Source organism: Camelus ferus, chromosome 11 (assembly GCF_009834535.1).
Source record: "Camelus ferus isolate YT-003-E chromosome 11, BCGSAC_Cfer_1.0, whole genome shotgun sequence".
Lineage (NCBI taxonomy): Eukaryota > Metazoa > Chordata > Mammalia > Artiodactyla > Camelidae > Camelus > Camelus ferus.
The window spans coordinates 62,464,475-62,489,175 of record NC_045706.1 but is presented as its reverse complement, the minus strand read 5'-3'; the positions used below and the strand labels follow the sequence as shown (position 1 = coordinate 62,489,175).

At 44.9% G+C, this 24,701-nt stretch overlaps 1 protein-coding gene across 8 annotated transcripts in view; it reads right to left on the bottom strand.

Annotated features, from left to right (window-relative positions):
- Positions 1–7,949: 7,949 nt before the first annotated feature.
- Positions 7,950–24,701, bottom strand: part of MARCHF8 (membrane associated ring-CH-type finger 8) — a 129,020-nt gene continuing 112,268 nt past the window's right edge. For 3 of the 8 annotated variants that reach the window (XM_032491708.1, XM_032491709.1, XM_032491710.1), the window contains 7 exons: positions 19,079–19,166; positions 18,733–18,863; positions 16,814–16,896; positions 15,736–16,581; positions 14,093–14,273; positions 12,048–12,195; positions 7,950–11,627 (listed from right to left, as the gene is read on the bottom strand). In XM_032491708.1, coding sequence (XP_032347599.1) covers positions 11,323–11,627; positions 12,048–12,195; positions 14,093–14,273; positions 15,736–16,581; positions 16,814–16,896; positions 18,733–18,863; positions 19,079–19,166 — 1,782 coding nt within the window. In that variant the 3' untranslated portion in view covers positions 7,950–11,322. The remainder of the gene's footprint in view (positions 11,628–12,047; positions 12,196–14,092; positions 14,274–15,735; positions 16,582–16,813; positions 16,897–18,732; positions 18,864–19,078; positions 19,167–24,701) is intronic. The other 5 variants (XM_006188788.3, XM_032491711.1, XM_032491713.1 and 2 more) reach the window with 3 other exon arrangements.

Below are 24,701 nucleotides of genomic sequence, written 5' to 3'. Positions count from 1 at the left end.
CCAAATCAACTGGAAAACTAAGCTCAATATGGCAATAAACACACATCTATCAATAATTACCATAAATATCAATGGACTAAATGCTCCAATCAAAAGAGACAGCGTGGCAGATTGGATAATAAAACAAGAACCTACAATATGCTGCATATGAGAGACCCATTTTAGGGTGAAGGATACACATAGATTGGAAGTGAGAAGATGGAAAAAGATATTTCATGCAAATAGAAATGACAAGAAAGTGGGAGCAGCAATCTCATATCAGACAAAATAGACTTTAAGATAAAGGCCATAAAGAAAGATAAAGAAGAACACAGTATACTGATTAAAGGAGCAATATAAGATGAAGATATTACACTCACTAACATATATACATCCCTTATAGGAGTACCTAAACATATAAAGCAAATACTAATAGGTATAAAGGGAGAAATTGATGGGAACACAATCATAGTTGGAGATTTTAACACCCCATTAACATCATCGGGCAGATCTTCCAGACAGAAAATCAGTAAGGCCATAGAGATACTAAATGACACAATAAAACAGTTCAACTTGGTTGATATTTTTAGGACATTACATCCCCCCAAAACAGAATATACATTCTTTTCAAGTGCACATGGAACATTCTCCAGGATAGATCATATACTCAGGCATAAAAGATCATATACTCAGGCATAAACAAATTTAAGATGACAGAAATTATTTTAAGTATCTTTTCTGACTACAATGCCATGAAATGAGAAATCAACCACAGAAAACAAATGAGAAAAAAATGACAGCATGGAGACTAAACAACATGCTACTAAAAGACCAATGTGTCAACAATGAAATCAAAAAAGAAATTAAAAAATACTTTGAGACAAAGGACAATGAAAACACAACTACACAAAATCTACAGGTGCAGCAAAAGCAGTCCTAAGAGGGATGTTCACAGTGATACAGGCCCTCCTCAAATATTAAGAAAAATCTCCAATAAACAACCTAAACCTACCAGCTAAAAGAATTAGAAAAAGAAGAACAAATAAAACCTAAAGTCAGCATAAGGAAGGAAATAATAAAGGTCAGGGAGAAAATAAATGAAATAGAGATTTTAAAAAAGTCAATCAAACCAAGAACTGTTTTTTTTAAAGAGTAAACAAAATTGACAAACTTCTGTCTAGGCTCACCAAGAAGAAAAGAGAGAAAACACAAAGAAAATAAGAAAGGAAAAATAGAGAAATTACAACCAATGCCACAGAAATATTAAAAAAAAATGAGACTACTATGAACAACTGTATGGAAATAATTTGGACAACCTAGAAGAAATGGACACATTTCTGGAAACATACACCAAGACTGAATCAAGAAGAAATAGATCACTTGAATAGACCAATCACTAAAAGTGAAATAGAATCAGCAATAAAAAAATCTCCCTACAAACAAAAGTCCAGGATCAGATGGCATCACTGGGGAATTCTATCAAACATATAAAGAAAAACTTATACCAATCCTTCTCACACTATTCCAAAGATTGAAGAGGAGGAGATACTCTCAAACTAATTCTATGACGCCACCATCACCCTGATACCAAAACCAGACAAAGACACTACCAAAAATGAAAATTACAGGCCAATATCATTGAATGAACATAGATGCAAAAATCCTCAAAATACTAACAAACAGAATCCAACAACACATAAAAAAGACAGTACACTATGATCAAGTTGGTTCATCCCAGGGACACAAGGATGGTTTCGACATACGCAAATTGATCAATGTCATACACCACATCCAGAAAAGAAAGGACAAAAATCGCGTGATCCTCTCAATACATGCAGAAAAAGCATTTGATTAATTAAAATTAAACACCTTTTTATAATAAAAAAAACTCTTACCAAAGTTAGTATAGAAAGAACATATCTCAACATAATAAAAGCTATTTATGACATATCCACAGCCAGCATAATACTCAACAGGGAAAAACTAAAAGCCTTCCCAGGAAAAATCTGGAAAAAGGCAAGGATGCCCACTCTTACCACTTCTATTCAACATAGTCTTGGAAGTCCTAGCCACAGCAATCAGGCAAGAAAGAAATTGAAAGGATTCAAATTGGAAACAGAGAGGTAAAATTTCACTATATGTGGATGACATGATACTATATATAGAAAACTCCACACAAAAACTACTAGAGCTGATAAAAGAATTCAGGTAGCAGGACACAAGATTAACAGATAGAAATCAGTTGCATTTCTTTAAACTAACAATGAAATATCAGAAAAAAAAAAGTAAAGCAACAATCTCTTTTAAAATCACATCTAAAACAATAAAATACTTAGGGATAAATCTGAGCAAGGAGGTGAAAGACTTATATATGGAAAACTACAAAACACTGATTAAGGAAATTAAAGATGAGTTAAAGAAATGGAAAGATATCCAATGCTCTTGGATTGGAGAATCAGTATTGTTAAAATGGCCATACTGCCCAAGGCAATCTACAGATTTAATGTGATCCCTATCAAATTACCTATAGTAGTTTTCTCAGAACTAGAACAAATAATCCTAAAATTTATATGGAATCAAAAAGACCCAGAATTGCCAAAGCAATACTGAAGAAAAGAACAAAGCTAGAGGAATAACCCTCCCAGTCTTCAGACAATACTACAGAGAGCTCACAGTCATCAAAGCAGTATGATATTGGTAGAAAAACAGACATATGGATCCATGGGACAGAATAGAGAGCCCAGAAATAAACCCACAGACATTTAGTCAATTAATCTTTGACAAAGGAGGTAAGAATATACAATGGAGAATTAGTCTCTTCAAAAAGTGGTGTTGGGAAAACTGGACAGCAGCACATAAATCAATGAAGTTAGAACACTCCCTTACACCATGCACAAAAATTAACTCAAAATGGCTTAAAGACTTAAACATAAGACAAGACACGATAAATCTCCTAGAAGAAAATAAAGGCAAAACATTCTCTGACATAAATCTTAGCAATGTTCTCCTAGGGCAGTCTACCCAGGCAATGGAAATAAAAGCAAAAATTAACATATGAGACCTAATTAAACTCACATCCTTTTGCAAAGCAAAGGAAACCATAAACAAAAAGACAACCTACAGAATGGGAGAAAATATTTGCAAATGATGAAACTGACAAAGATTTAATTTCCAGAATATATAAACAGCTCTTACAACTTAGTAACAACAACAAAACCCAATTCAAAAATGGGCAGAAGACCTAAATGACCAATTCTCCAATGAAGACTTAAAAATGACCAATAGGCACATGAAAAATGCTCAGTATTGCTAATTATTAGAGAAATGCAAATCAAAACTACAGTGAGGTATCACCTCACACCATTCAGAATGGACATCATTAAAATGCCCACAAACAATAAATGCTGGAGAGGGGTGTGGAGAAAGGGGAACCCTCCTACATTGTTGGTGAGAATGTAGTTTGGTGCAGCCATTATGGAAAACGGTATGGAGATTCCTCAAAAAAACTAAAAATAGACTTACCGTATGATCCAGCAATCCTACTTCTGGGCATATATCTGCAGGGAATTCTAATTCAAAAAGATATCCGCACCCTAATATTTATAGCAGCACTATATACAATAGCCAAGACATAGAAGCAACCTAAATGTCCACTGACAGATGACTGGATAAAGAAGTTGTGGTATATTTATACAATGGAATGCTACTCAGCCATAAAAAAGAATAAAATAATGCCATTTGCAGCAATATGGATGGACCTGGTGGTTGTCATTCTAAGTGAAGTAAGCCAGAAAGAGAAAGAAAAATGCCGTATTTTATCACTCATATGTGGAATCTAAAAAAAAAAAAAAAAAAAAGAAAGAAAGAATAAAGAGGACACTAATGAACTCATCTACAGAACAGGAACAGACTCGCAGACATAGTAAATAATCTTATGGTTACCAAGGGAAAGGGGGTAGGAAGGGATAAATTTGGGAGTTTGAGATTTGCAAATGTTAACCACTATATATAAAAATAGATAAAAAACAAATTTATTCTGTATATCACAAGGAACTATATTCAGTATCTCATAATACCCTTTAATAAAAAAGGATATGAAAATGAATATATGCATATATATTCATGACTGGGATATTATGCTTTACACCAGAAAGTGACATTGTAACTGACTATACTTCAATAAAAAAAAAAGATGCTTATACTTAAAAAAAAGAGTTTAAGGAGAAAATCTGAAAGCCATGACACACACATACAATGGAATGATTTGAATTACATACGAGTTTTCATCACAAACTGTACATGCCAAAAGACAATGGAACTACATTTTAAAATATTGAAAGAAAACAAGTACCAACACAATTCTGTTACCTGCAACAATATCCTTCAAGTATGAAAACAAAATTAGGAAAATTTTAGGTAAAACGAGACTAAGAAAATCCATCACCAACAGATCTATAGTACAAGAACTGCTAAAGGAAATTCTTCAAGCTGAAGAGAAAGACACTAGATGGAAAGTCAGGTCCCCAGGAAAGATGGAAGAGTATCAGAAACAGTAAATATTTGGTAAGAGATAAATTAAATTTAAATTAATTCCATTAAAATATATATGACTATTTAAAGCAAATATTGTAACATCATCATGTGGCATTTGTAACACATGTAAGCATAATATATATGAAGGTAGCATAAAACACAATGGGTATTAAATGGACTTTTTCAGTCACATGGTTCTTACCTCTTACCTCAAGTGGTACAATATTAATTTAAGTAATTTGTGAAAAATTAAGTACATAGATCATAATCTCTAGAGCAACTACTAAAAATAAAGAAGTATATAGCTAAAACCCAATAGATGACATAAAATGGGATTCTAAAAATATATAAATAACTGAAAAGAAAGCATGAAAAGAGGACAAGAGAAACAAAAAATAGATGGGACAAATAGAAAACAAACAATATACAGGTAGACACAGAATCAACCATATTGATAATTACATTAAATATTACTGAACTAAAAACTCCAATTAAAAGGGAGAGATATCAGAATAGATTTTAAAAAATCAATACCCAACAATATGTTATATACAAGATACAACTTTAAATACACAGCAGGGTCAGCAAATTTTTTCTGTAAAATATTTTAGATCTGGGATGCTACATACAATCTGTTGCATTTTTTAAAAGAATCTTTTAAAATGTAAAACACATTTCTAGCTCAAAGTTCTTACAAAAATAGTCCATGGGCTGGATTTGGCCAGTAGGATGTGTACTGGCCACTGATATAAAGAAATAGAGGATTTGTGAATGGCAAATAAACACATGACCAATGCACATAAAAAGATGCTCAACATCATTAGTCATTAGGAAAATGCAAATTAAAACTACAATGAAAAAAACAGACATCTCTGGGAATGGCTGAAATTCTTGTATTTTATGTTGGTGACTGACAACACCAAATGCTGGCAAGGATTTGAAGTAACTGGAACCCTCACATGTTGTTGGTGGGGATGTAAAATGGTACACCTGCTTTGGAAAAATGTCTGTTTAGTTTCTTAAAAAACTAAACGTATCCCTACTCTATCTGAACCAGTATTTCATTCCTTGGCACCTACCCAAAAGAAATGAAAACATACGTCCACAGAAACATTTGTACAAAAATGTTCTTAGCAGTTCTGGTCATAATGGCTAAACACTGGAAACAGCCTTATCCAGCAATAAGAAAATGGATGAAGACACTGGTATATTCGTACAATGGAATATTACTCAACAATTAAACAATGAGCTAACGGATACAATTAGCATAGATGAAACTCAAAAACACTGTGCTGACTGAAAGACTCCTTATACAAAAGAGTGTATACTGTATGTATGGCTCCCTTAAAATTAAGTTCTAGGACAAGCTAAAACCAAAAAAATCAGAGCAATGTCTGCTTTGGGGAGTATGGAGACAAGCATGGATTGGAAAGAGGCATCAGACTTACAGAATTATGATACTCTACAGTTCTGAAAGGGGTTTGGATTACACTGATGGATACACTTGCCAAAACTCATCACATGGTATACTTAAGATTGATGTGTTTCACGCTGTGTACATTTTACCTAAGAACAAAAAGAACCATAAACAAATACTGAATTCCAGGTTAACACTATGCAGATTGAAGTGGCTGAGGTAAAGTATTCGGCTACAATGTACTCTGAAATTCATGAATAAAAAAATAAGTTGATGGACAGAGTGATGAATAGATGGAGATACATGGTAAAGCAGATGTAGCAACATGGTAATTATAGAATCCAGGGTGTATGTATTCTCCCTATACAGTTAAACTTTTATATTTAAAATTTTCATAATAAAATGTTAAAAAAGCTCATAAACTGCACTTATTTGCCATTTATATAAAACTAGAGAGTTAATGTTTTTACATCATAAAAAGTACCAATGATTCCATCTAAAGATACTAAAAAAAAAAGAGTCCTACAGAAATGGCCAAGACATGGAAATTCACAGAATTCACAGAAATGGGAAGTAAACAAAAGGTTTGATCTCATTTATCTAATAAAAGCACAGTAAAACATCAGTAAGATAAAAGAGAAGGATTCATCCAAGCCTCTGACGCCACGTGGGCTGTGCACAACTCTAGGGGCACCATTTACAGATGGAGGGTTGGCAAACTTTTTCTATAAAGGGCCGTAAATAAAGACGGTAGTCTTTGCAGGCCATACGAGTGGTCCCAGCTTTTCACCTTTGCCATGGTAGCAGGAAACAAGCTGAACACATGTCAGTGAACCGGCAGGGCTGCACGCCCATGAGTGTATTGACAAGACAAAAGACCAGCCCTGACCTGGTGTATTCAGAGTGCCCCCTAGTGGCGGCTCTACTCGTCACTTTGTGGCTGGTGTCAAAAGGCACTTTGAAAGGCCTTGGCGTGGCACTGTCCCAAGCCTACCTGCAAAAAGACCCTACTTGGTGTCCTTTCAGCCAAGCTCATTAAGTTCACCGGGTCCTCAAAGCAAAGAGGCTCCTCTTAGCGCCCCAACTTCACACTCCTACAGAAGAAGTTTCCTCTGTCAGCTCCGCGCCCCTCACCACTCCCCCAATCCACAATTGGACTCAGGTGAGCCCTGGGGCCTCCTGGCTTTCCTCCCACACCTTCCTCCCCTCCCTCCCAAAGCACACACCTTAGCAGATTCAGCTGCTCTGTCGTCACCTCCTCGTCCTCTAGGAGCCTCCACAGCTCCACTCAGTTCCGGGGACCTCTCCTTCCAAGGCAGGCAAGGACACTTGGCAGCGCACCCTCCTGCTCAGGCTCCCCAGCCTCCCAGCAGCCTCCTGCGGTGCCTGAACCGGTGGACGGGTAGACGCATTCTCCTGGCTCCCCCAGTACGTTGGGCCATCTCAACCACCTCCTTTCGCCTCGTGCATGCAGCTAAAGCCAGGGACCCACCATCAGCACTCACAGCCTTGTGAGTGGTTTGCAGTCCTGAAACTGGATCAAGAGCCCTGCCATCACTCAGGGAAGCCCCGCTGGGAGCCGGGAGCCGCAGCCAGGCTCAGCTCTCGCCAGCCATCCTGCCAGCCCTTCCTGGGTCCCTCACTCAGCTGGGCTGTGTTTCAAGAAATGTTTCCACAGATGAGGCTAGTTAAGCAGTGGGCTGCTGCAACGGCCATGCTGCCTGCAGCCGCCCGAACTGGAGTCTGGCTTCTCTCAGGGCAGAGAGCCCAAGTAGAGCCTGGATGTTTCAAACAAGCACACCTGTGGGAACGACTTCAGTTTTCACACCCTCCAGAACCCACGCCTCCCCACTGGCCGCCATGGTCTGGGGATCCATCCTCCGTTACAGGGACAGGCCGGGGCTACAGGCTCTTCTCCCCTGAGGAGCAAGCCAGAGAAACCCGGAAAGGGGATCAGACTGCTGGAGGGCCTGCCAACGTTCCCAGCCTCCTTCCAGGAAAACAACTTTCTTGGCAAAACTCCTTTTTAAAGAAATGCTTTATTGCTGCAGTTAGACACTCCCGTGTACAGATAGCACAAACCACCCCCGAAACAGAATTATTCAAGCAGTAATACTGAGAAACAGTGAACATACACGAAAGGATACAAAACTAGACACTCAGATAACCAGAAATTTTCTAAGTTAAGAAAAACTTCAAGTGTGAAGTGCCTTTTAGAAACTACACCACACATGCCAGTGTAAATTTGGTCTTTATTAACAATCAATGTTCTATAAACATTGCATCTAAATAGGTGATGAGTCACACAATTTAATTACTTCCAGAATAAAGACAAACACTTTTATGTCCCTACCTTTCGGTCTTTGCTTGGGCTAGAGATGTAAGCTGCATATTTCACATCAGATCCAAGAGGGAAAGTATCTTCAAAGTGTATCTGCATTAAGCCAAACCCACAGCATCATGGATCTTTACCCTGCCGTGCCCAGTCCTTCTCCGGCTCTGCAGCGACCGCCAGGCAGCTGAAGCAGCTCCAGCCGATGCAGGCATGACCTCAGGCTCCAAACCGGCCCAGTGCCTGGGGCCCGTATGTCTGTGGCCAGGCAGGGCACATCTGCAGGTTTGGGAACTGGACCCGTGAGATGGAAAAGAGTGACTGAGGCCAAAAAGGAAGAGACATTAGGGGGCCTGGAGTAGGAAGAGACATTTTACAGTTTTCAGGAAAATCTTAAAAATAAACTCAGGCACAAAAGATCTTGAGTGGAACTGCCATTTGGGGGAGAGCAGAGACCAAATCAGCAATGGCTGGTGACACCAGAGGCTGCCTTCCTCTCCCTCTTGCCTGGCCTACAAATACCAGCCCTCCTGGCTCAGAGGCCTGCAAGCTCATCTCATTTCTATACGGTTCAGCAAAATGCCATCTTCGCACTAAAGCCAGGAGCAAAATGAGAAAATGCGGAACAACTAACCCCCCAAAAGAACCTAGAGGGCAAGCTGACCTAGACTGAAGGAATGCCTGGAAGCTCCCACTAGGTGGCAGCACAGCCCAGCCCAGCCCGGGCTTGACACTTGGTCCCTGTAGGGGTAGAGGTTAGCACTGGAACCACGGGGTCAGAGGTGCTCATCAGAAACTGTGAGAAAAGAGAGGCAAGGGGGTAGCTGTGTGCCATCCCAGGAGAGAAAAGGAGGACACGGGACAGACTGTCCACAGGCAGAGGCTTTTAGGAGCTCGGCTGGAGGTGAAGAGATGGTGTTAGGCGCTTCCTGAAAAGAAGTGAGAAGGCTTCACGGAGAATGTGGTTGGGCATGGAAGCAATGCGACAGTCACGGTGATAAAGGCACCTCGGCTTCAGGGGGCGCCAGCCACAACGAGGGGGAGGGCTGCCAGGGGCTATCCCCGCCTGAGCACACTTTCCTCTTTACAGAAGTCTCAGTGCTTTTCAAGTTCAGCATAAGGGGTTCCACCAGGGGGAAGAGGTCTCCCCTTGACCACTCCCCCACCGTTAGAGGGTGGCAGGGACAAGGGGCCTTGCCCTGGCAGTTCCTAAGGGGCACAGGCAGGGCTGACCAGGGATTCAGCTCTCCTGAGTGGGCAGTCTGTAGCTCCTCGGTGTCCCCAGGCTGAGAAGGGGTGTGGGTAATTGCACTTTGGGGCACAGGGAGCACAGGCACGAACTGGATGTGGCCTGGGAGACAGAGGGCGGGCTGACCTACTTCCAAGGGTCGACTGTGGTTGGACCTGCCCGGCCAGAGTCAACCACAGGAGGACAAAGCCTGCTACGAGAGCCATGCCCCAGCGCCTAGAGAGTCTTTAGCCTCCTCCCAGCTTTCACAACAAATGATGGGGCCTCCACTCTGAAAGGCAAAGGAATCATCTTGTGTCTGCTTCATGTCCTAACAGGATGGATGAAACACCTAAAGTTCAGAGGACGGAGGGCAGGGCCCCCAGGCATCTCACCCCAGGCATCTGCAGAGCTGCCAGGAGAGGAAGTACCCAGGCATAGTCATGTTACACTGTAAACCCTCCGGCTTATTTTCCTTCAGTTGACTCTTATTTGCCTGGCATGTTGGTTTTTAAAAACAGAATTTTAAGTTGACTTTTTAAAGGGACAAAGGCCATTTGATGGTAGTGATTTTTGGTTTTATGAAAAATGGTCCAGCAGATAATCCCTGATAACAGAACAGACCGACAGCAAGGCCAGGGACCCCTAAAGGATCCTCTCTGTTCAGTCCAGTTAAGGCGACAAATGGGCAGGGGTGTGGCTGGGGGCAGGGACACAGTGGACCATGGCAGTTTGCTGCTCACTCCTGGCCTTCACCCCAGAGCCAGCCCGTCTGCCTCTCTGCCCTGGGCAGTGAGCCAGAGTCTGCCGGGTGGGGGCTGAACGAGCGGCAGACACCCAGGAGTTCCCACAGCGCGCGCGGCCCAGACTTACTCTCTCAGTGTGAAGCCAGCGCAAACTGGAGCAGTTTGTCTGTAAAGGAATAGTTTTTAAATATTCACTTTTGTTCTAATTACTCACTTCCTTTCCTTTCCTTTCGATCTCGTGAACCCTTCTTCAGGACAGACAAAAAAGAAATGTTCAGGGTAGGCCTATGAAGTGAAGACTTGGCATAAGACATGCTCGAAACCATAGGAATTATGCTCAAATTGACACTGAGCATCCAATCCCATGAAATTATGAAAAAGCCCTCAGACCTGGCTGTCCTGCTTTGGAGTCACAAGTCCCTGTTATGGACACAGAGTGGATGTCACATTTCTTAGAATATATAAGGCAAAAAGGGCTTCAGATCTATTATAACGTGAAGAGATAATCAGGGTTGTGAAGGGGATGTTTCTAAATGAGACATTCTTTTAAATGTCAATCCCATGGGACACACATATTACAAAATAAAGATTCTCTTTTTGTAAAGTGCTGTTTGCTTAGTGAATCACTCGCCACCTCGCACAGAGCACCGCGGCCCGGGCTGCTCAGGAGAACTGGTGCCAGCGGCCTCCTGAGTGAGGGGAGGCCTCTCCTCAGGGCGGGGTGCAGGAGGTGCGCCGGGGCTCAGGCTCCGCCTGCGCCTGCTCTTCCCGCACGTTTGCCATCTTACTCTCTCATCCCACTCAAGACTACAGGCCAGAACCCGGCCAGCTGCCACCACGGTGTCACGGGTCTCCCACCTTCCCTTCCCACAGACGCGCTGGCAGGGGCAGAAGCCCGTCGTGCACAGCCCACGTGAGGGCTTTCCAGGAGAGTCACTAAGGAGGATTTAGAAAAAGAGAAGCCATTAAAAATAGTGACCTGCCCAGTCTCTGCTATTAAAGGACATAAGAAAAGGTACACAATTGGCAGTAAACAATTTCCTTCAGCTGTTCATGGGTGTCCAGGAAAACTACACCCTCCACACAATCAGACGTGAACGATCTCTGCTCCAGTGTCTTCAGGTTCTGTGCAAGAAGAAGAGTTTGTGTCGGAATGACAGGTTCCACGTCCATCTTTATTCTCAAAGTTGGGCTCTGTTAGTGCAGATTTTTCAAAGATATTCTTTTTGCTTGTTTCTGGACAGTTCTGAACATAGATTACTCTGTTATAAGCCTTGAGTCTCTTCCATAATTGTACGTACACTTTGCACTGAACATACATAAAAAGAAGTCCACCAGTAAAGCCGATGGCCACAACCACCAATTTAGTCCAAAAGGGCCACTCTAGGATTCCTGGAAGGAAAAAAGCCCATGAGCCTATGAGAAGATCTTATTTAAGATGTGAAGTAAATAAAACACAATTTCTGAACTTCCCGTAACCCAGAGATTCTTAACTCATCAGATCTTGCTTAGCTGGAGGAGTGGAAGAGAGTGAGTGTCCACTCCCTTTTACCCTGCTCTTCCGGGGGCGGTTTGTAGAGATCCTCTCGCTCCATGACTTGATCTCCCCTGACTAGGTTTTAAGGACTATTACCACAGCACCAAGAAACATCCAAAGAGGATGCATGGTGCCTCATAATTGATGCCTCCCTCCAACAGCCCAGACATTTGAGGTCTGACTTGAAAAGCAATCTGGATTAACACCCCAGTCTGAAAACCCAGTGTGGCAGCCAGGGCCTCTGCGCCGGGCGCACCTTTGCTCTGAGCGCATACCTGTTGCCTGCCCCTGCTTGATCTCCTCGGCGGTGCGGTCGATGAGCACGTACAAGGACCAGACCACACAGGTGATGGCGATGACATGGAATGTGACTGAGCACATGATCTTCCTGCGCTCGCTAGCTGTCATCTGTAACTTCTCCCACTGGAAATAGAATGGGTAGAGCGTGAGGCTCAGGCTCACGGACGTAAAGCACTACGATGGGGTGAGGGCTTTGGTGATGGGTAAGACTGGCTTCTCTCCTCCCTCCCCCTTTCCCAAACTAGATGAATCTCCCCCAAACACCCAGAGTCGCTCTCTTTAAATCACTTGGCTTCAACCAGGTACCAGGCACTGGTATTCTGTCGACAGCCAACTTGCTATGCAATGAAAAGAAGCTGGGATCAAGATGAGCTATGAACCACCACCAGCAATCCCCTTGGCTGCAGAGTCTTGCAAGGAGACTTTAAATGGCTTGATAAAGGAGGCTATGGCTCCAGGCCTGATGAAAACAGCATGTTGGCCCAAGACCCAGGTGGCACGTTTTAGGTTTCCCTGCCTTTGACCGGCATGAGTGAGGGAAGAAGGGGGCTGATGGCACCACAACACACTAGCAGATGGGTCACACTATGTCGTGAAGGTGATGGCGGGAGGCGCTCACTCTTTGGTCCTCTGCTACTTTGGCAGCAACACCGTGAAATCGATGCTAAGAGTTCCTGGTACAAGCAGTCTGTGCCAGTCCCATCTCCTCTAGGAGCTCATTAATTTACTCCAAATAGCCAGATTTTCTTTTTCATTTACCGGTTTCCGAATCAGAAGAAAACACATAAAGGTAGAGAAAAAGAACAAGGGTAAACACTGCACATCCTCTGCCAGCCCCATTCACAGCCTCTGTCCAGCGGGTTCCATGCACGATAAGCTGAAAGCAGAGCCTCACGGATTAGCTATGAACCATGAGTGCCAAGAGACTCACTTGAGAGACCAGCAGAGTGGGTACCCAATAAATTATGGGGCAGAAGATTTTTTAAGTAGCTTGTGCCTGCCTTCTCGAACGACCAGACTAATTTCTGCTGTGTTTTTGTAATTATCTTCATCGGGTTTCCCTCCTAAAATGCTCCCCTGATCTTCTAAGACACACTCAGCTCAAGCCTTTCACACTCCCCTGAAATGCTCGCCCTTCCTTTTTGGTGGGTGCTTTTCTCCAGAGACAATCTGACCTCTCTAAGCTCCTTCACCCCACCCTCCCAAATCCTAATGATCCCTGAAGAACTGCTCCAACACCCCAACATTCTGCGATGCTACCACCACGCTGCTTCCCCGGCACTCCGACCCACCATGAATACTCCCTCCTCTGAACATCTGATATGGCCACGGAAATTAGCATTTAACTGGCACTGCCAAGTGCTGTTACCTGATTCTGTGATGCTCCTTGTGATTTACGTATTACAGTTTTGAGAGGAGAACATGTCTTTTACTCTTTCAAACAAAATCTCTCCATAAGCTGAGCACACAGACGCACTAAGCAGCCAATGTCTGCCCAGGCGGGAGTGCCGGACGAGGGTCCTCTCGGAGGAAGCAAGGACATGAGGCCTGACAAGAGTTGTGTTTCACAGAACACCTGTGGTTCCTTTCTTTCCGCCTCCGCCCTCCCATCTAGCAAATACTTATTATAGCAATATAGAATTAAATTTACTACGTTACACTGGGGAGAGAGGAGACTAAGCTCCGCTGTACAGTCCTAATGAGAGGCAAAGCGTGAACAGTTCATACATATCAAGTTAAAAGTGACAACAATGTCACAGAACAGTCTGTGGTCAGGGGCCAAATGACTGACACAGACAGACAAGCAAGCAGTCTTAGTTTTAAGGAGAAAGAAAACAGTCTGAAGGAATGGTCAGAAAGAGCTTCTTCCTGAGAGGAGGGACCTGGAGATCGCTACCAGCAACGTGAATGTCCACACCAGCTCCTGCTTAAACAAATGGACACAAGTTGACTGGGGCTCCACCCAGCCCAAGGCGCCCAGCCCCGGGCGTGCCTCTCCGCAGGGGGTCCTCACACGTACTTTCCTCAGCGGCTTCAGCTTGGTCTCCATGATGAATTCGTACTTGCACAGCTCACAGCAGCGCGTGTCAGAGCTCTTGATCCACTGCTGCAGGCAGGCCTGGTGCACAAAGTGGAGGCTCCCCGTGCAGTGGCAGGGGGTGATCAAAGGGCTCTCGTCATCCCCTTCACAGTGACAGATCCTACGGTAGAAGGACAGCTGGTCATTTCCAGGGGTGCCGCACCACAGGGAGGACGACGCTCCAGTGGAAGGTCGATCCCCCCCGAGGAAAACTTTCAGAAACAAACATCACAAAATGACTAAGAACACGGAAACATACAAACACAAATGAAAACAATTACTACAAACTAAACATTTCTAGCTTACCGCACCAACACGGAAAGTCTGCATGGCATTTGGCTTCAGAGAGGAAAAACTGATATAAGGAATGACAAAGCAGTCATTTTTCGTAAGACTTAAGAACTTCACTAAAAGACAAATTTAAGGCAACACGGAAGCATGTTTCAGAACTTACGATGTTAAAATAATTAGAGGTAAAACTTCTGTGTAAAACAAAACCAGCACTCTACCTTTCAAAAATACCAGGGACTTGAAAAGCTGATGAAATTTGCTTGATGGTTCCAATCATTGAGCTCACCTTCACACACTACAACTACAGATTTCTGTCCTTTCTCAGAGAGTGAGCAGAGAAACCACAGAACCTCTCCTGGATCTGAAAATCCATTGTAAGGTGCTGCAATTTCATTTCTTTTTTTTTTTTTTTAGGACCACTCATAGCAAAAAGTGAGAATTTTAAATCATTCATTATCCCTAAGGGTACATGCAACAGGATGCAGCTACTAACCTCAAGGAACTGAAAAGATTTTTGAGAAACAGAAAGGTCTTTCCAGTAGCTGGAGAGCGGGAAGGGACACCTGGCCTGAAAGGAGCTGGGCTCTGGCCCAGGCCAGCCGGCCAGCTGTTTGCTTCTGGGAGAGGGGTTTCTGATCCAATTGTTAAAAGAAATGGTAACAGCTGGCCCTGAGGGGGATGGAGGCTCGAGGGAAAGTTAGAATAGGGAAGGCATAAGAGTGGTGACAAAAGTGAATTCTGAAAGATTTTGGAGGCCTGACAAGGACGCTCCACCCAGGAAGAGAGAAGTGGGAAGTAGAGTTAGGACCTGGGTAGAGGTGGCTGCATCCAAGTTTAAAAAAAAAAAAAAAAAAAGGAAGGAAGGAGCTGAAGAACAGCCCTTTCGCAGGCACATCGTGCTGCAGGTGGAGCAAGGGGTAAAAATGCGGCTGGGAGGGGCAGCCAGTGCTTACTATCTAGACCATCAAGCTGGAGGACTGGAGAAACTATTTTCTTTCTTCCAATTTCTTTATGCAAAGGCTACTTATTTTAAGTTGAGAAGAGTCAGCTTGGCCTTTAATATGTGCAGCTTCTTCCTCTTTTATCATCTGTGAAACTATCTTGGGGCCCAGGTCATAAAAATTGGTTTTCCCAACGATATCGACACTCTATTCTTCCGGAGAAAACTATTAATCCATAATTGCCTACAGCTGCCTATTCATTTTCCTGAAACTTCACATATTAAAGCAAGATGAGGCCATGGAGGTGTAGGGAGCAGAGATGGCCAGAACAGTGGTTCTCGGCAAACCAACCTGCAGGCATCCCCTGACGCGGACACGGGAGAAGTAGGGGGGCACTTTTCAGAGAGGGGGGAAGGACAATCCAGGTCGCTGTCCTTCTCCACTGAGCAGAGGGGCGCCCGCAGGACCCTGCTCTTCAGTTTTGGGGAGCCACTGTCCTCAAAGACGTCGTCATCCCCCATGTCGTCGGAGCAGAAGCCGGCGCTCCCCGCCAGCCCGCTGGAGGACTTGGCAGCGTGCCGGGCAGCGGCGCGGCTCTCCAGCTCGTGGAACCGCTGCAGGCTGCCGGCGCTCGAGCTGTGCGCCAGCGAGAACAGGCACCGGAGCAGTCGCCAGCTTCTGGACATGGCCTCGCCATCCGCCTTCTCCTCCACAAGCGGGACGTTTATGTCCCCCTTGCCAGCTCCCACCTCCGAGGCCGCAGAACGACTGGCCGAAAGGGATGAGACGCAAGAATATTTGGAACTGCCCAGAGGTTTGCAATTCAGCGTTCTTCTTTCTTGATGGTGGAACCTGTTAATTCTGACACAGGGGTCCTGGGGGTGCATCAGTTTCCCTTCAGAGCATGTTCTCTCCACATAGTCAGAACTTCCCCAAATGTCCTGGGCCTTCTCACCCACATCATTTAGGGATTTTGAGAACTTTAGTGTTCTTCTGGCTTTGGTATTCTTAGCAGGCTTTGAGGCCTGGACCCAATCTGAGCCATAGGAATTCCTCTTTGACGCCTGTACTGTGTCTTGACAGGTAACTGTCACAGTGAGCCCTTGGGTCTGAGGACTCTGGCACGGAGGAGCTTTCAAGACAACAGCAGACTGCACAGGACTGTGGTGACAACACTCAGAAAACACTGCACTGGAACTGCATGCAGAGAACAGTGGAATAAAAGCACAGAGAGTAAAAACAGTTTTAAAAGAGAACAGACATCAAAGTGAAGAAGTGAGACTCGCGTGGTAACTTGTTGAGCAAACAGCACATAAGACTGGGTCGACTGTTTAGAGCAGAGGCATACGGAGAATCAAGAACCTACAGACATGAAGGCTTATTTCTGGGATGCACATGAGCTGTTGTAGTGTCTGAAGCAGACCGTTACCTGCAGATGTCCTGATTGGAGGGTGTGACAGAAGTGCGAGAGAAGGCGGACACTGGAGCAGACGCCACCGAGGAACCCCCAGCCTGCAACAACACACCTCCAGTCAGTTTTCAGGAAGAGCCAGGGACCGCAAACACCACCTCTTCCTAAACTGCAAGGAGTCTGCCTTTTCCCACTGCTCAGTGAATAGCACGTATTAGGTCCCTAAGAGCTGAGGTAGGAACAAATCAAGGAGCACTCCTCTTTTCTCAGGTGAAGGTAAAAGTGTAGCCAAAAAATATCTGAGATTCTGGAGCAGCACAGACAACCTCCTGTAGACTTAGTGGTCATTTATTTTCTAAGCATCTGAACTTAATTAGCTCACACGTAAGTCAAGACACCAAGCAGCAGAAGGTATACGGAAATGCAGAAGAAACACAAGGCACCATCCCCCTCGACACTGTTTCCCCGACCTGGTACCCTTTGACCTGGTACCTGGGAGATCCCTGGGCAAAGCTGGCAGAATGTGAGAGCCCCTCCTCCCTCGCCACCTGGTGGCTGGTCCACGAGAGCTCACTGCCCTGCAGGAGCTCTCTGTACAAAACGGAGGCCACCTGAGCACAGGGCCACCCATCCACAACTCAACCCGGCCCAGGAGGGGGCTGAGCACAGAATGGCCCAAGAGTTCTCATCTTGGGACTGTGCATTAAGAAAATAATAAAAAAAAAAAATGTGTGAATTCAAAAGGAAGTATAGCAAGAGGTCATGAGACAGAGCAGGCACTCTGAGGGATCGTGAATAAATCAAAATTATAGGAAAGATCGGGGCGGGGAGGAAGTCCCACAGTGGGAAGAGAAGTAGGAGAGAAATAGGAACACGGAGTGCAGCTCAGTGAGGATGCAAAACTCGGCTCCAGCCTCTGTGGGGCCCTCACTGGGCATTGTCCAAACTGAGTCCTGAGTTTCCACGGCCCTCACAGCACCACGTGTGTTCTTCCCTCCTTAGGACACTTGGCCTGAGTATCTGCTCCATGTGACCCGCCATGGCCACGTGAAGACAGTACTGTGAGTCTGTTATCAAGAGCAAGCCAACATCACCTCCCCACCCTGTCCAGGCCCACTCAAGTGGCCCTCAGCCCTGCCCTTGATTCTGGAGAGCCCCACTCTGGTCACCATTCCCCGGCTGAGGCCTAGCCCTGACGCTTGCTAAGTGCCACCCCCAGGGGCGTACCCTCATTCTGGCACTGCAGCTGTGGGACCTCTGCCTTGCATCAGCAACCAGGGCAACTCCCCCAACACCCCTCTCCAGCAAACGCACCAGCCTGGGAAGAGCCAAACAGAACTGGCCCTCTGACTGAGGTGTTCACAACATATGGCTGAAACATCATTTTAAATCCAACTCAACCTAAAGAAGCTTGACCCAAGAAGTGACATGTTATCATGCCACATGGAATGCTCAGGTTATGCAACATTACTCAATGGGCACATCTTCTGAGTCACCAAAGAATCCACATTTATTTTCTAAGTGAATGTGCATGTGAACACTGGGTACATTTCCTGCAAAAGCACTGCTGGTCAAAGTTCTTAAGAATCTAAAGTTTATTTGGAGACACAGAAATGACATCCCCCAAATAACCCTGCACTACTTGGTCACGATTCTAAAACAAAACTGTGTGTGTCTGTTGGGGGGGGGAGTAGGTCTCTACATTATGCTGTTTCATTCCCACTGCACGAGGCCCTCCCCTCTGCTTTCTCCTGTGCCTTCCTCCCGGGCTGTCCTCACAGGCTCCACTCGTCCAGAAAACACGGCTCTTCTGTCTGTTCTCCCAAGATGAGCACACAGGACCTTCCCTATTGTCACTGCAGGGAGGCCGAGGAGGAGAGCCACATTAATGTCCCCAGCTCCTACTATCTGCCTGGTCTCCGATATTCAGTCCTAACCCCATTCTGAGAAGGAAGCCTTCTTGACCGTCTTGCTCCTTTCTTTGATTTGTGAGGGTGACCAGCTCTGTTCGGCATCGGTAGGCAAGGCCAGCAAAGTGTCACGAAGGCCGCGGGCTGGTCATGGTGTCCTGCGGAGAAGTAGGAGTTGTCAGCAACTTTCTCCTGTCACCAACAGGAATGTCTGGCTAGATTCATGCCCTTCTCTTCTTGCTGCTATGAGGTCAGCTCTCCTTCCTCTATGTTGCTGGGTCAAGTTTAGCTGCTCAGACTAAGGGACAGAAGGAAGTCCCCTCCCCACATGAGGAACAAGACAGCTCACCCAGAAGACAGGGGCAATACCTACTTATCTCCCTCCCTGTTATCTTCAAAGGACAGGAGCATCTTGAAACCACGCATTTTTTTTTTCCTGTATTCTGAATGGAAGGCAAACCCTGTGAAAGGAAAGTGGGGTCTTATGTGGAGGGTGAGGCCCTCCCAGGGTCAGTGTCCTGGGAGGAGGCAGGTCTCAGACGGGACACTGAAATCAAGACAAAATGGCCTCGCAGTCTTGTTCTGAACTTCAACTAATTCATGTGAAAGGAGGGAGAGGTCCCGGCTAACAATCACAGAATCATATGCCCACGATGGGGGAAGGGCTCAGTGTAGGAGGGAAGAGCCTCAGAGCAGAACAAAACCTGCATCGAGGAGGCAGCCAGACTCTCCACACACTTGACAGGGCCTGTGATCCCTTCCCCGTGAGGTTCCTGTCTCAGGTGTGTCCGGGAACTCATGCACGTGTCTGTGCTTGCAGCAGACCGGCGGGCCTGCGTGACGGGGGAAGCCCCAAGGCCCTGCTCTCTGTTTATTTGGGAAACAGGAAGAGTCCCAGCATCCTCTGTCTACGTTCCCACCCTCATTTCATCGTCTCCAGTCCCACCAAAAACATCATGAGACACTCTCAGCAGGTAACATCCAAGCCTCGACAAGCCTCCCAAAGCAGAGAACAAGTCTCCCTTCTTACGAGATCATGAAGTTTCAAGGAAATTTTAAAAATCTACTTATGTTGTTTTATATAAATACAAACCAAAAAAATACCTTATCCTGGTTCCTTCTCCATAAGAGTGAGAAAACGGGCAAGATTCATGGGGCCACCACAGCCCCATAGAGGCTCCCTGGCACCAGCTGAACAGGTGCACAATTGATGTCCAGGACCAGCCCACGTGCAGAATGATCACCAAAGCACAGTGTCAGCAATTTTAAAGAGCTTAACTTATTGCTGGTATCAGGCTGAGTGAAATCCATCAACCTACCAATGAGAATTTAAAAGACTGGCCTGATCAATGACAATGATGACAAAATGAAGCCAAGACCTTCAGACACAGCTCCAGGTCCAGCCAGGGAAGTCAAGGGAAGTCAAGGCGCTGGCAGTCCCCTCTCAGGCTCGGAGCCCTGGCAGCTCCCCAGCTCTTCCTGAGAGCAGCGGCAGGGTGACGTGTGGTAGGCAATGGGCAGCACCGGCTCAGGGGAAAAGGAGGCTCTGCCCCCACACAACTTCAGAGAACACTCTCTCCCCTGCCCAGGGGTCAGACTGCACCAGACTCAACAGTTGCTCATAAAAGGTGTAAATGTTCATAAAGAGAAAATTCAAATGCGTGGAGAAAACTTAAGCACTTTGTTCCTGAAGTTCTTTGCTGGTTCTCAAACAAGAGACATTCCGGTCATGAAAGGAATGTAAAGCAATCTCATTACAAAAAAATTTTTGTAAAAATCCCCTCTTCTTAAGATGCTGTAATCAATTATGCCAAACAAACCTCTGGATTCTCTCTAGGCCTACATCCCAGTTGCTTTTATTTCTCAGGAATGACAAATTTGTTTTGCTGTACTCACTTGTTTTCCTAGCAGACTCACTGTTTTAAATTGATTTTATCAAGGCTGCCAAAAACATGTAAGGAATAGAAAACTTTCCATATATCCCTGTAGAAGTTGGCACGCCCCCTTTCTCTGCTTTCTTTTAAGAGGACTTACTGCCATTGGAAAGGCCGTCACAAGAGACTGAGCAAGTCAGGTTCTCAGTGCCCGGCAGGAACTTACCAGTTTTACACCGGAGGGGACTTCCTGCCTGCAGGACCCCAGCTGTAACTTCCCCAACCCCAACCTTCCTCTGCTTGCTGTTTGCTTCATTTCCTTCCCTTGCTCCTTCCACTGAATTACTTCTCAACCTCCCTCTCGGCCACTTCCTCTTCCTCTACTGCAAAACCCCACTGGGCCTTCTTTTCATTCACCGGCAAAGCTACTTTTAAAACATTTTGCTCCCTGACAAAAGTAAATTTGCCCATCTGATTTTCATCAGCAGGTGTAGGGCCACAAGAAATGGTCTGGTTGGGTCTGACTGCTTTTAAGCCAGGAGGAACTTGAGGAAGGCCTGGATAAGAAGGGCAAGATGCAAAGAGGGCTCATGTTTACAAATGCCCTCAAATTACCGTGTATCAAATCAATGACTTAATCAAACATGGACAAGGTGGTACAGATAGATGGATGGCTCTTGAAACATGAGATGTTTCTCTCTCACAATGAGAAATACTACCGTCAACAACAGATAAACAGTTTAAAAAAAGTCAAATACCCATATTGGCAAAAGTGTGGGGTAACGGGCATGCTTACATACGCCAGTGGGGAAGTGACCTGGTAAAACTCCCTCCTAGGATGGCAATTCGGCAATTTCTTTCAGAATTACAAATGAACATACACTTTGGCCTAGCAAGTCTTCTTTCAGGAATTCATCCTCATACATACACAAGAAGAGGTTTATCCAAAATCATCTGTGGGAGCAAAGGGCTGGCATGACCTCAATGCCCACGGGCTTGAAGCTGATTCAGTCAATACAGTATGACAGAAAGGAACGTGGGCAGTCATTAGGAGGAGGGAAAGCTTGTGGACAGTAATGGGTATTCAGAGGGAGCAGGCGGGGGAGAGCCGCACCATGCACTCTGGCGTGTGCAGACTGTCAGTGGCTCCCCAGAGTGGTTTCCTGAAACACAGGAGAGCAGGCACCTGGGCAGGAGGGACACCGACTTTTCATGACACGTCCCCAACCTTACACCACTTTTTACCATGAACAAGTATTTCCTAAACACAAATTCATTTTTGAAAATAACATGTGAAGTTTAAGAAGTAAAATAAAACTGCATGACCAACTGTAATGATTTTCCAATTCTGGGAAAACTGGTAAAGAAACTGATTTTAATGGATCATGACCTACAGTTTAAAACATGAAATAAAATAGAAGATGTCAGAGTATATCTGACATGATGATTAGGTCTTTGGGGGGAATTTTTTCTTTCAGTTGTGTGTATCAATGTAGTGAGTTTTGATGTAAAAACTGTTTCTTACAAAACATCATGGTCACCATAAACTGAAAATCATTGCATTACTGTATTTCTAACCAAAAAAACACCAAAAAACAAAAAAAACCCAGCTCAAAGTATCGAAATAAATAAAAGAAGAAGATGGCTAAATCAAGAAAGCATGTTACACTGTCAGCACAGGGATTTCAGAGGTGAAGGGCTCTGACAGCTCCCAAGAGAAGTCTTTCCTCTACACAGACAGCATTTGCCACCCGTATTAGATTTCTACTACCGGGTAACAAATTACCACAAACTTAGTGGCTCAAAACTACACACATGTGTCATCTGATGAACAGCGTGATGGGACCCTGTGCTCAGGGTCTCCCTTCTTTGTGCAGCTCTGGGGAAAAACACACTTCCATGTTCACTCAGGCTGTTGGCAGGAGGCAGCTCCTAGCAGCTTTAGGACTGAGTCCCCGTTTCCTTGCTGGATGGCAGCCCGGCACTCCTGCACTCCCCATCCATGCCTCCCGTCTTCAAGCCCACTCTCACTTCCAATCTCTGCCACCTGCCAAAGCTCTCTACTTTTAAGAGCTTACGTGACTCCATCATACAATGATCCTGGCAGCAATACCTCATCATAGTCACAGGTTCTGGGCATCAGGATGGGACATTTTGGGGGGCCACTTTAGAAATTCTGCTTACCAGACCACCTTACCTTTATTTCCTGCTTAGGAGGTTACTAAGCGCTACTGCCCTCCCATTCCCAAACCAAGAGATTCCAAGAGATAGTGATCAGCTCCTTACTGCCAGCTCAGCAGGCCTGACCTCATGTAATAAAGCCCACCAGTTGCACTTGGCATTTGGACTCTGCAGTGTACAGGCTGAGGCTGCATTTCAGCAGACTTTCTGCTTAGCACAGAAGTTCCTCTGTGAAAACAAATGCTTCGTTATAAGTCATTCTGATTTCTAAAAATAAATACCCAGTTGTATTCAACCTCAAAAATGATCCACAATTAAAGGAGAGGCCAGTTCTGTAGCTGCTCTGAATGATTCATGTTGGCTCTTGATGAAGGGCTGTGCCAAGAACCAACCTTCACAACAGTGATTAATTAAAACTGACCATTAAAAAGTAAATATAGAATACATACAATACAGAATTCATGAAGGAGAGTAAACAATAAAAACTACTGAATTCTAAAATGATTTCCATTATAAATGATTCTCAGCATTGCCTACTGAGTAGTGCTAACACTGAGTTCTTTTCTTTGGTGGCCTTTGAGAGAGAGTTGGAATTACATGAATAATAACGTCTCCCCAGCATAACGAGGGGCATGTATCATAGCACTGCCAGAGGGAAGGAAACAGCTGAAGGGACTTCTCAGGGCTCATCTTCCAAAGCAGATCTTGAAGTTCCTGTTGGGGATCTTGCAAATATAACTTGTTTTCCATAAATTACGTTGAAGGCAATGATTTCTGAGCAAAGATGGCTTCACATTCCCAGAAACTATAAGTGTAAGTATAAAAAGACCCCAGATTACCAGAAATAACATGGTAAAAGGGCTGGGTTTCTGAGTTATTTACCACCCAAAAGGATCCTTATCACAGGCCTCCTTTAAATACTTAACTTTACAAATATAATCGAAATATCTTTTTATTTCCAATAGTTCCCCTTTGAGAAAATTCTGAGGTGGTAGCAAAAGCACTGACTTTTGACTCCAAAGTCCTCAGTCTTTGTGTGTTCTGGGGCCACTCCACTAAGCACACCACCTCCCGAGAGCATACCTCTGGGAACAGGAATTTAATCATTTAAAAATCAGGTCAATAATCCACAGGGCTGCTGCAAAGACCAAATAAAAGCAGAGATACAAAAATGCGACATACACCATTCCAGGAACACCTCCACCACGAAGAAGGCTTCCAGGTGGACGACTGCTGCTTGGTGATCTGGAAAACCGCAGGCGTCTCTGTGATGAAATGCCCCCATCCCAACAGAGGTTCCCAATGGCCACTCACTTGGGACGAAAGGAGTTTCTGCCCAGGCTACTCACGTGGCGAGTGAACCTACAGCCTGGGAGAATGCTACTGACAGGAACATGGGAGATAAGAAAGATGACTCCAAACTAATGTTAAGGTTCCTCCTCTAAAGCCAAGTGAGTTAGGTGACAAATGACGTCCATAATCTCTTTAAGCACGTGCACCCCCCCCCCAACAATCTAAAAGATCTGCTTGAAACCCCCTATGTAACCCCAATGCGCCAAGCCCGGCCTCCCTCTGCTCTGCCATGCTGCGTTGGTCACCCAGCATTCAGACTCCCCTGCTCCCCCCAGCAATGCTCCCACACCCACCCAGCACCATGGGCCCCTCCTCAGCTTTCTCCTCAAAAAGGGCTACCACCCCTATTATTCACTGTCCTTGCACCCTGTTCACTTCTTCCCGGGCACCTGTCAGGTTTATAAAGAGATGTTACTGGCACAGTATGTTCACCTGGAAGCCGCTGCTGTTTAGCCCAGCGTAGTGCCTGGCACACAGCGGGTGTTCAGTGAACACTTGTTGAATGAATAAAGCTAGTACACTCTGGAGTAACTGTGTCTCTATTAGTAAGTCTAAAACAGAGGTTCTCAAACTTGGCCTTAGGACCCC